At 42.6% G+C, this 12,731-nt stretch overlaps 1 protein-coding gene across 2 annotated transcripts in view; it reads left to right on the top strand.

Moving 5' to 3' along the window:
- Positions 1 to 12,731, top strand: part of zfpm2a (zinc finger protein, FOG family member 2a) — a 111,163-nt gene that overhangs the window by 25,374 nt on the left and 73,058 nt on the right. For both annotated transcript variants that reach the window (XM_068324678.1, XM_068324679.1), the window contains exons 2-3: positions 5,492 to 5,650; positions 12,623 to 12,724. In XM_068324678.1, the coding sequence (XP_068180779.1) occupies positions 5,492 to 5,650; positions 12,623 to 12,724 (261 nt within the window). The remainder of the gene's footprint in view (positions 1 to 5,491; positions 5,651 to 12,622; positions 12,725 to 12,731) is intronic.

A 12,731-nucleotide genomic window follows, 5' to 3' on the forward strand; every position in this document is an offset into this window, starting at 1 on the left:
CCGCGCTTCCTGCCAGCTGATGGGCGTGTCCCGGTCTTGATCATCTCCAATCGTAATTGTGCAGTTATATAAACTTGGCTGGTCAATCTTAGTGCGTGACGTAATATATTTAGATGTCTTGTCATCTGTGGTGCTGCAGGCTGACAGGAGACTGTTTACGTTCACATCTACGAGGATGTGAATACCCCCACCACCACCACCACCACCACCACCACCACCACTCCCCCATCTCTGATGAGCCCACCCTTCCCCTCCTTTTCACCACAATTTCCAGATGAGCTTTGCTGCTGAGTTCTCGAGCAGTTTGTTGACTGTTGGTTGTAAGTGCCCAAATTTAGGAAGGCAGCCATTTCTAATCATGAGAATTACATTGCTTAGCAACTGGAAAATCAAGTTAAACAATACCGTTGCTTATTCTTGGTCACAGACTGCAGCTCTGAGAATAAATCAGTCTGTACTGAAGCTTTTCCACACACACTTACACACACACACACACACATATACACACACACACACGCACACGCACACAAGAAGCCATCCACAGACAATAAACAAAAGGGTAATTTACTTTTGACTTCTGTTACAGCATCAGCTTCACATTTAGTTTGATCACAGGGAGGAACTTTCTTTCTTTCTTTCTTTCTTTCTTTTTTATTTTGCAACATTTACACAGATTTAAGAAAAACAAACAAAAAAGAATTGATTGAATGAATAATTCCATTGAGGCTTCCGGTTAGCATATTAAGCTATTAAGAGTTTCGTAAATGCTATCTATTTCATTACAGTGATCAAGGATTAAATTAGAGGCTTGAGCCCTGTAACATATACACTCCGTCTCCTCCAAGGCAGGGAGGGAGCCCTCTGCTTCCCAGAGGTCATTAGAGCTGAGGAGAAAGCTCGGCCCCCAGTCTCTCATTGCCTCTCTCCACTTTCTCTTCCCGTCTCTTTCTCCTCTTTCTCTCTCAAGTTTTCCTGCAAGGCGAGACCAAACTCTTTCTGCCGGAGAGCGAGTGTTTATTCAGTTTCTTTCCTCCAGCTGTAAAGGTAAACACAAGTGTGTGTGTATACAAGCCTACCTGGCTCGCAGTTTTACGGCTTCTTGCGATTTCCTCCCACGCAGAAGTTTGAAGAGTTCTTCGGAGTGTGTGTGTGTGTGTGTGTGTGTGTGTGTTGACCACCTGAAAGTGAGGAAGGCCCGGTATCAGCGTTGGCACAAAGGGCCAGTCACTGGGAGACGGAGCTGGCAGGGGTTGAGCTGCATGGCCCTGTTGGATTTTAGGGCTGCATTATGCATTCATGTTTAGTCTCAGGTGCCACGTTTTATCCCCAGGCCAGCTTGGACACGTTTTCAATGGACCTTTTTGGATGAAAAACTGTATAGGTGGGAGCAAAAAATGATTTTCATGCTTATAGAGATCTGCCGCTTTGTTCTGTCAGATTCAATTACCTCACCTCTAATTAGAGAGCTATAGAGGAGGCTGGGTTTGTGATCCACACATCACACTGTGGAGTCTGCTGATAATGTGAGGTATCACTATCACAGCCCGGCCACAAGCTCCCCACATTGCGGACTGTTGAAAGAGCATGCCATGAAATCAGGATTCAGTCGTTCAGTTTTGCACATATATACACACACACACACACACACACACACACACACACACACACACACACACACACACACACACACACACACACACACACATTTGTTTGGCGCTCTTTCTTTTAGTGTGAGTTTTTGAGGCACATTGGTGTGTTGGGGTTTTTTTTGTTTTTTTAAATTTTATTTTCACTTTCATTCCGCTGAGGTTTTCCAGAAAGATATTTTTATCCCACCACCTCAGTCCATACTCCTCTCCTCCTTACTCACCTTCCTCTGTGACTCATTAATCCTCCGTCCATCATATGGTTGCAGAGTATCACCCCATTTTATAGACTCAGTGGGGGTATTACCATATCCCTCTCCTGAGCTGCACTCCGCATGGCCGATCCCTATCAGACAGAGGCCATACCATGAACAAAAGAGCTACTGTGATCAAGCCTGCATTCAGCCACCAATGTCTCTATTAGCATTGGCTGCTCCTGCTGCATCACTGTTTGAACAGGGCTGAGATTTCTCTCTCTAGTCGCTAGAGTAAGAGTCTGCTGAGTACGGATGACACAGTTCAGGGTGGAGGTATGGATGACAGGGTTGTGAGGGTACAGGGATACCTGGACACTGTCCTCCACTGAGAGGAACCTCTGACAGGGTGCAGGTCCCTGAAACATCCTCTTAAATTTGACCCGATCGGAGTCCTTGTACTCGTATGATCGGAGCAATCGAAACCACCCCTTGGAATTAATACTTGAATGTCTGAACAGAGCAGTTGTTAGATTTATATGTGAAGAACAATTATTATAGGTGTGTAAGTAAGAAAGATTTGTGGCTTGCTTTTTTTCACAAGGCACTTATTGATGTTTTTGTCTTCTCTCTGGGTTCTCTTGGTTCCCACCTCCAAAAATGTGCAATTTAGGTGGACTGGTTACTATAAATGAACCGTAGGTGTGTGTGTGGGTTTTCTATGTGGCCCTGTGATTAACTGGCGACTTGTTCAAGGTGTACCCCGTCTCCTCCCATAGCCAAACTGTAATAGGCTCCAGAGTAAACCAGTGTTTCAGATAAATGGCTGAAGACAAGAAAATAAATTAATGATTACATTCTATTGCCCTAATCAATATGTCTGACCAAATGTCCCAAACCAAACAAATTCAAGTAAAATGATTAGAAAAGTGATATTTGAGACATTCAAATCATAACAGATTTGACATGTTACCTACAGTTTTACATTATTTTTTGATCAGTCAAAAATGAAAAATAATAAGATTATAACGTATTTTGAAGAGATTTTTTTATTTCGACATAAATTGTTTAAGCTTATCTTTGCAATTAGCAGTAGATATAATAGTAGATAAGATTATAATGGCAGATATGAAATAATTGGGAGATTTCACCTCTCGTGTGAATCTCTTTTCTTTTTGATTGTTTTTTTTTTTTTGCATCATTTTTAATGAGCACGCCATTGTAAATCAGACCGTGTTGTTTTCTTTGGCGATATAAAATGCAGACGCTCTCCCCGCAGTGTCATTGGCCATCTGAACTCCAGAGGAGGCTTGATAAGAGGGTGAAGCAGCAGACATTCTTGCGACCCAATTCGTCAGCAGACCCTATAGAAATGCACCAACAAGCGTGGGTCACACAGTGAATGTGACAGGATTTTAAACAGTACATAACTAAATATAGCAGGAACGCCACTATCAGAAAATGAGTTAGGAGTGTGGTGCTAGTCGTTTAGAAAGTCATTATTCTTATCATTGCTGTCTCTGAAATAATTTCAGGTCTCTCCATGCAATGAATACTGTATAATAAACTAAACATGTGAGAATGCAGACAAACTTTGGCAATCTACGCTGTCCCCAAGAGGTAGCCATCACAGCCCTTTAATGTCTGAGACTGAGTGGAGTGTTTCATCTTTCCATATTCCGTGAGACCTCTGTATCTCTATCAGTTTGAAAATGCTCCATTTAGTTACTATCTGCTAGAGTGGGGAAGTGAGATGCCCTTATTCCGAGTCTATTAAACCTCAATTCTATCTCATCTTATCTGCCTAATCTTTGTGTCTTATTGACCATGAAGTTTATCTGTAATCTCCCTTTACCCTTATTATCACACAACACTGTAGGTCTATTTTCTATGGTGCAATAGTGTTGCTGTATTTGCTGGCAACAGAGGGAGAATCATTTAGTTGTACACACAGTTCTTATTCATCTGTGTAATGGAATGTGTACAGAGTGTGTGTATAGAAATGTATTTCCCTGCTTTCTTTCACACTGTGTTCAATTGCCTTGGCAGGAGCTTTTAACGCCAGTCATACAATCTCCCCTTGATACAGCGATATTTATCTCTCAGTATCATCTCAGGCGATGGTAGACTCATCGAGTCACTTCACGCTTCATTTCGCTCCTCAGCAAATCAGCAGAAGGCATCAGATAAGATCATAAAAACTGTATCCTAATTTAAAAGCAGCACTCTTGCCTCCACAGTGTCTATTAGAGATCTGTGCGCTAATTCTTTTCATGTCCGGGGCTCCTGCAGATGTGGGCCTCTACAAAGGAGTCATTTATAAGACTAATGAAAAGAGCAAGCAGTTTGTGGACATCAGGGGGGTCTTTTATGAGGCTCATTGCAGGAATAAAGAGAAACAGGAGAGGCACATCGGCCCCACTTTCTGAACTGAAATTATTGCTTTAGTAAAGCTGAGGGACTCACGCGTGTTACAATAGAACAAACATGTTGAAAGGTGTCCAGAGGATATTAGCGCACTCTGTTTGAGCTTCAGAATGATGCACAAGAGGCGGCAACATAGCTCACATGTGACGGGCAGAATCCAAGACAGGACCTATGTCTCGCTAGTAGGGTGGTGGTGGTGGTGGGGGGGCAGATTATTCAGCTTGAGAAGAAAGAGATTTCTCAAAATGACAATAATGCAAGTTTGTGTTATTTTAAATCTTACTAAACAAAAAATTGCTTCTTTTGCTATTCATGTGCAGACATTGAAGTTGTGTTTTGGTCTGGAAGAGAGGTGGTGCACAATATCCACTTTATCTTAATAACATTCAAATGCCGGATGTCATGTTTTTTTTCGGAGCTAATGCAATTCAGGTGGCAGTACAGTAATTCCATCAGTGCGCTTGATTGAAGCAAAAATGGTAATATGCAAATACCAAAAAGAGATGTACAGCTACAAGCAAAACTGGAATCATTTAGATTTAAAGAAATAATATGGCATGGTGGGGGGTGGGGGTGGGGGGCATTAATCACATGGAAAAGTGTCTACTTCAAGATTGCACTGGTGTATTACCCGGAGGCATGGAATGTAAATGGAAAATCAACATTGTACCCTGTGATAAGGCCAACAAATTAATAAAAAGTATTTTTCCTTTCTCCTTCCACGCTGACGTCGGTGTGAAAGTCTGGAATGGAACTTTTTTTTTTTCCTCTCATCCCTCCGTTTGTGGGCGCAGGGAGCGGGATTAGAATCGGCCTTCACCTTGACTCTTTTGGCAGCTTGGTTTGAAAGAACACAATATTAAGGAGTTGTATTTTGGTTTTTTTCAAAGACTTTAATTGAAGGACCTTTGTGATACATCATATACGATAAAATTCTTTATTGGCATAACCTTATCTTTGTGTAACTGAACACTCAGTGCATAGAAACCACAGTCTGAGTTGTGTTTCTACATATCCGAACAAAAGAAGCAAAAAAGAGGAAGAAGTTTTTCTCGAGAGCCGGGAGGATGTGATGAAACTGCTGAACAGCTTTCTTCTGTGTGTGTGTGTGTGTGTGTGTGTGCGCGTGTGTGTGTGTGCGTGCGCCTGTGTGTGTGTGTGTGTGTGTTCCTGCTTGTCTGTCTGTCTGTCTCTGTATGTGTGCATACGGGTGTTTTCCCTCAGGTCCTCTGGAGGATGGCCTGGAGGAAGAGGAGGAGGAGTGTGTCTCGGAGGAGAACGAGCTCTTGGCCAAAGACGAGTTCTCGGTGGAGGAGAACTTCTCTGCCGAGTTTGAGGCTGAGAACATGAGCTGTGAAGATATGGAGTATTTCTGCAACAAAGGTGAGGGTAGCGTAGTTATTCCAAATATTTCAAAGTAGTTCTTAACCAGCATGAAGAACTACTTTCTTTTTAAATGCCTAATCTGAGACGATGTGCGGAGACACGATCTTGCCAAAACATTAAAAAAGAACAGCCAATAGTGTGTAATAAAATTCCTCAACATGTTCAAAATCAAGCTTGGCAGAACTTGTGTCTGTATGACAATTCCTCCTGCATCACTGCCTACAGATGAAACTATCCATTTTGATATTTGATCCCAGCCGTCCACCCAAGAGCAGTGGTTTGATCTGGGAGAGAGATGGCATCGGGAATGCTGGCTCTTCCCCTGTGATAGTGCTGTGAAGGTGTGCAACCGTACACTAATGCACCGGAGAGCGTTGCACTTCCCTTTGAGCCGGCTCTAAAGCCGTGTGAACGCTCAGCAGCACCTGCTACTGCTCGGAGGTCCAGCGCTATAAAGCGCCTCAGCATCGCCAAAAACGCGCCCGAGTACTCTTTGAACTCCAATTCAATTAGGTTGCTTCTTTGTATGTTTGTTTCATTTCCGTCACACCGTGCCATCACAGGAGCTAATTTGTGGTCTGCTCCAGGTTACAGTGTGAAGATGACAGACCTGTCCCGCCTCCCTTCCCCTTAACTTCATCACCCCCCCCCCACCGCCTCCTCCGAGCCTCACGGTCGTGTGGCTTTTCACTACCCCAGGTGTCCCCACTCCTACTGGCACACGGAAGCCATAAATTTGACTTTTTAATGAAGAAGCCGGGGCTTTGAATGTCTGCCTCTTCCTTCTCCTTTCAAAGGGAAAATTGTTTAGAATTATTTCTTCACACTTCTTAACTGATGTGCCTGGTGGGATTACATTACTGAAGAAAAAAATAAATCTTTCATGTTTCAGGTAGGCTATGCCCCAGTAATCGTATCAATGATGTTTTTTCTTTTGTTCTCTGGGAAAAGTTGAACGAAGCAATTGTTCAGAAATTGCAATTACCAGCGACGCCTTGTTAGCTTTACCCTTTGCCTCCTTTGTAATGTGCCCTTACGCAAACTTCAAAGTACAATGTATGGTCTTGTAATAACCCAGTTGCTATCTAAGAGCTGGTGTGGTACATACTGGTTGCTACAGCTTACAAAAAAGACACAACTCCTGAACATCTTTCCTGAACCTTCTCGCAGCCTTTTTGATATTTCCATTGTTTCGGCTAAAACCTTGTGAGGAACTGGGCTTCAAATCTCTTCACCATTATTGTGAATAAAGTCAACACTTTGCAACAATACTTAATGTCATGTATTACATCTTAGTGACACTAGTAATCTGCTCCTTGTTCGACACAAGCCTTACCAGTCCAATTTTTATTACTTTCCTATCTGAGCTTACAGAAGTTAAGACTCCCTTTGCCTCTTAAGACCCAAATGATGTACTATCCAAATTTCTTTATTCCTCAGAGCAAGTTGTGCGCAATCATCAGGTGTAGCCATTCCCCCCATGATCCCTTCCTCAATTAGATCTATTTGAACTAATGTTGGCTTTGCTTAAATTTACCCCACTTATGTGGAGCTGCCAGTACCCAATCCTGGAGGCATTAAATGGTTTAAGTGTGTTATTCCTCAACTATAGGAAGAAAAAGAGAGCCCCCTTGATTAACTAAACCCTCTCAAATGTGATGGCGTGCTGTAATTAGCCCTGTGCGGACTTGAACGTAGGTTTTAAAGCAGCCACTCATCCCGTGGCCTTTATCTTCTGCTGCTTCCCAGAGAATAAGGTCTCCCGTGTAAGGTTCCTCCACTGAGCAGTGACTCTCTGGTCTTAGCTTAGCCTTGTATCTGTGTAGTCACTCTCTGAAATGGGCTTGTCAGGGGGACCTAAAACCTCCATTAAAAGTTTCAGTCTATAATAGGTATTAAAAAGCTGTAGGAACACAAAGAGGAGTACCAATTTTCATTAACATATGAAGCACTTATTAACTTTGATCAGAGTGCGGTGAAGTAGCAAAGCTGCTTAAAGGCGCAAAGGTCATGAAGTTGAATGCCACCAAAGACTCAGTCATTTGCCTTACCCTTGCAGAAAAGGGACTCCCCAGATAAGTGCATGGAGCACCTTGATGTCCCATCTTGGTCCAAGGTTTGGGGACCTCTCAACTGGGAGACGTCGACTCCATCACCTGTTTTGTTAATGGTGTCAAGGCTCCGGGTGGTTTTTGGTGCTTTTAGAGTTATGGTTTGCAATATGGTTGAGGAAGAGTGTATGGATGGCGACATAGCTGGACTCTGACTGATGCTTAATAGTGAGTTGAATGTGTTTCAGTGATAGATCTCAACTCAAGTCCACAAGGATGTCACCTTTATACAAAGCTAAAACCTTTTAGCTTTGTAAATAAATGGGTGCAAATTGTTTGTGACCACATTATAAATAAGACATTCTTCTTCTAGTTCCATAGAAAGCACTGTATTTGTATTGGCTAAGGTACCTGTGAAACAAACATTGACTTGTCGCCTGACCTTTATACCTTTGTTCACTGGTCTGGTACCAGTAGGGTGTTTTTCCAGCTAGTAGTGATAGTGGTTGATTATACGTTTATTTAAATGAAGGATCCCACACCTTCCACTATTGTTCTTCATGAATATGTAGGGCCTATTTACGGGGTTCTGACCTCACAGCTGGCAAACCTTCATGAATGTTTTAAATAATAGATCAAACTGTGTTGGGTTAAACTATTACAGCTACAGATGAAGCACTAACCTGCTAGTATGAAGAGACGTTTTGTCTATTATACTCAATGTGGCATTAGTGAAACCGCATGTTATAGAGTAGCACAGCTCTGGAGGGAAGGAGGGCTGTTTTAATAGACATGGAATTAGAGGGGGGTCTGCTACATACTGAGAATCACACATATTCAAGAAACAACCATATTTTTTTTCCTGTGATTAAAAACTTATCTTACCTCAAACAACTTCCCAGTTTCACATTTATGGAGCTCTGCTTGTGAGGAGCCCTCAACTGAACGCCAGAATCCACAGCGAGGATTTATCCTCTATTGACACACCTGTCTCAATAATTGTGAGAAAGACACATCTTTTATATACACTGGGTGGCATCTTTTTTTTTTTTTTTACTGGAATTGTGAAATTTCACCTTGCTGTTTTACCCTCTCTTTTTTATTGTTGGCTATCAGTGAAGTTCAGCGCAGGGTGTTGCCACAAGCTGTTCCCTTTGTGCGTTCCAAGTGTTGTCTGATGACAAACGACTTCCTTACTTAGCCCTGACAGTAAATTTACATGTCATTTCACGTCTCTCATTTCCTCACTGTAGAACATCTTTTTGTGTAGTCGTATTACATGATTTTTTTTTTTTTCAATAAATGTGGTAGTTTGGAATTGTAATGCAGGCAGAAACATTTTCCTCCGTCGAAAGTGAATAGTGAAAGCTCAGCGCTGCACACACAGGACCTAACATAGAGCATTACAAACCCACCTTGACCTCTGAGTGAGTAATTTGACTTGCAGCAGTCAGAGACGTACAGGAACAAACAGAAAATGGCAGAATTAATTATGCCACCCTTTGTGTAACGCAAGAAGTAATCAGAATCTCCAGCAACACAGGAGGAAGATCTCCTTGGCGCTTTCGCCACAGCTGCTAGTGCCCAGAATTGTAAATGTGGAATTTTAATGCACAGTTGATGCTGGAAGAATATGGGGAAATGCTAATTTGTGGCGCGATAAGATGAATCGAGTCATCCCTTTAGCCCCATTTGACTCAGTGGAGGAAATTAATCATTAATGTTTGTTAAGTATGACAATCTAACTGGGCCAGATCTACATGCTCAGAGACTAAGGCAGAGTGAGATAAAGACCCAGGCTGCAGACAGGGAGGAAAACTGCCAGATTCTGTAATGATGGGAATTTATTGGCATTTAAAGAGACAGTGGAAAGGCATTTCACTAATAGCCTCCCTCCATTGGAGTGCTCTGCCTGCCACAAATTGCATGCAATTCAAACCTATTTTTCAGATAGCAGAGAAGTCTTACAGCTATACTTGACTTTGGTGAAAAAGGTTGCTTCCTGGAATTGACTTTATCTGTTGCAGCATAATCTGCATCAACAACTAAATATACAGTGTCAACCCACTAGCACTACCACTACTGGGGGGACAGCAGGCACAAACACACACACACACACACAGACAGACACACACACCCATTATTACATGCTGGAAACCATCACCAGTGCTAGCGAGATTGTGACGGGTTTTAAAAAATGGCAGTGAGTTAAAGTGATTGAGCCTCGAATTCATTCACATATAGAACTGTGCAATCCCATATGAAGACTTAAAAAATACTTATACTCCATTTTGCAGAAATTGCGACCTGTCTAGACTCAGTGGTCAGGATTAGATGCTCTGAGCTCCTTAAAGTTGCACATGAGAGATTGACATTTTTCAAGGGCTTCCTTTCCAGAGACAATGCTAAAAGGGAGAGAAAAGCCAATATGACTTTGTTGCTACCTTGCTCCAGGAATTGTGTGTGTAAATCGCCTATAAGCTTATTGACCTGAATGCATAGCCCCTGCGTGTGACTGCGATTTGGCGAGAAAGCTGTCCTTTGATAGAGCTGCGATAGGGCTGATTTTAACAGCTCACTGGTTCCTCTTGCATGCCCGCCAACCCTGCACCCAGCAGGTCGCCTCGTCTCCGTGGCCCTCCCCATCTTCTTCTGTTCCTTTCGGGGGCTCCTCTCGCTCAGCCTTAAGTATCACCATTTGATTGCAGAGGGAAAGGAGCCTCAGCCCAGGTGTAAATTATGATCTCAGCGATAATGCAGAGGATGATCATTGTCAATCTTCCTCCTGTGATAACATAGCAGAGGGTTTCAATTCATATGATGAAACTAGACATTCTCTATTACCAGTGGTGGAATTGTGAGAATGAAGTGGAGTGCAGAAGGGTCAAAATTCACATTTAAAAAAAAGAATAAAAAAAGGAGTCTTTGTTCAATGTTTTATCAACCCATTCTCTGAGTAAAGGAGTGCTGCCCAGCTCTTCTTCTTCTTCTTCTTCTTCTTCTTCTTCTTCTTCTTCTTCCAAGTGACATTTGTGTGCAGCAAACTTCATCAAAGCCTTGTGACATTGTTCCCTGTGAGGTTGCCTGGGCGATTGTATTTAAAATACATTGCAAACTGCATTAGATAGAAGGCAGAAAATCCTTAATCACTGCTTAATTAAGGAATCATCTTGTAGCTTCATTTCCCGGGCTGTAATTAAACACTTCCAATACGTTTCGTTACAGGGCTTAACATGTTCGCCTGAGATCAAGGTAGTGCCTTTAATGTTATCTTGCCCGCTTTTTTTAAAACTCCACTCCATTGGAAGGAACTGTTGATATACGCCTTTGTTATCCTCGTCATAATACGAGCCTAGTATGCTAAAGAGGCACTCCATGCCCAACAATAAATACTGGGGGAATTTAGTTGAGTGGGCTCCCTGACAATATGCTGGCAGGGGAGGGGGTGGGGGGGTGGAGGAAGAAATCACCGGCCCAAGCAGACACTTGCATAAGCAAAACTGGGTCATAATGACCTCATGTACTGTAAGTAGGACATTTCTGCAGACATCCCTTCAGTTTCACTTTTTTTTTTTTCCTTAATATTTATCTCCTCTTTTAAAAGGCAAGGCAAAAAAAAAAAAAAAAAAAGCTGACATCCTTTTGGCAATGTTTGCTCCCTTCTTTGAAGTGAGTCACGTTAAAAAAGAAAAAAAAGAAAAAACAGCTAAACAAGCATGGTGTGTGTGCTTGATCTTTGAGATTAACCCAGCTGAGTATGGACAGTGTTGGAGTGAGGTGATGTGTGTCCTGTGGCAGTTGTCACCGTAGGTGTGGGAGCTAACGCAGTGGGATGGAAATCAGATTACGGACGTTGTAAGCAAGCATAGACAACGTCAAATCTGATGATCAATTTTTATTTTTATTCCACGTCATCTAACCCACATCTTAACAAAGTATCGTCTCTGTCATCGGAATATATTCACATTTGAATGTCCACATGCGTCCAGGTTTTCCTTGTTGAAAGTATGAAGTGTAGTAATCCGTTGTGCTAATCCATCCCCTGTCCTTGACCATTCATGATTCGGTTTAAAACATCAAAGGGATGAAAACGATATGGTGACAAAAAAAGTGATAGAAATGTTCTTCCACAAACTCTCAGCTAGCCGCTGCACGCCGCGAGCAGGTTTCCTCTACCTCTCCGGAGTTTGGAGAGACACAGTGCCATCACTGTGTCGGCCATATTTAATGTATTCAGAACACCACGTAGGGAAACCTCCTAAACTCTGATTTATGTGCCTATAAAGTTTGAGGACAAACTGTGCTTACTGTAGACATGCAAAAAAAATAGATTTTTTTCTTTACTCTAAGTGCATGTAAGAGCACTCAACAGGATGTCCTGCCAGTGCTGGTGCTGCACATTAAGAGGCGGAGTCTGTTTAACAAGGTTTTTAAGCATTTACACCATGGAGAGCGATGCCCAAATATTCTTAAACGTGGCCTATGTGAGCCCCGAGACTGTAAATCAGCCCCACATCCTATAACACACATTCTAGCTCGCTCCACAATAGATCAAAAGGTAATAAATAGCCACCTCTCTCCCACACTTTGCTTTCCTTCCTGTTCCATCGGGCTTCCTCCTGTTCCTGCAAACACTCATGGGAACTTCTTTTACATAAAAGTATGCAGCTGGCCGCGGTGAGCTCACAACAAACGTACAGATACAGAACTACTGCTGCACGGTCACACATACACAAATGACAATGGGTCACATGACTTCGGATTATTACACAATCGTATACCGCACAAGAGAGTTATACAACCTTTTTCAAGTGTCAAATAATGTAGTGATTGATTAAATTAGATGTCTGAGCGCAGCATTTACGGTGATGCTCGGTTCATGTCACATGTGCTTATTCTGTGTTTCTTCTGCTTGCAGGAGAGGAAGATGGCAATCGAGAAGCTGGCGAGACGGAGATGGACGGGCAGGGCGAGAAAGCTCGACATGCAGCGGTGGGGTCGGATGAATGGGATGGTCCAAGTAAGGA

This window comes from Antennarius striatus, chromosome 9, assembly GCF_040054535.1.
Source record: "Antennarius striatus isolate MH-2024 chromosome 9, ASM4005453v1, whole genome shotgun sequence".
Classification (NCBI taxonomy): domain Eukaryota; kingdom Metazoa; phylum Chordata; class Actinopteri; order Lophiiformes; family Antennariidae; genus Antennarius; species Antennarius striatus.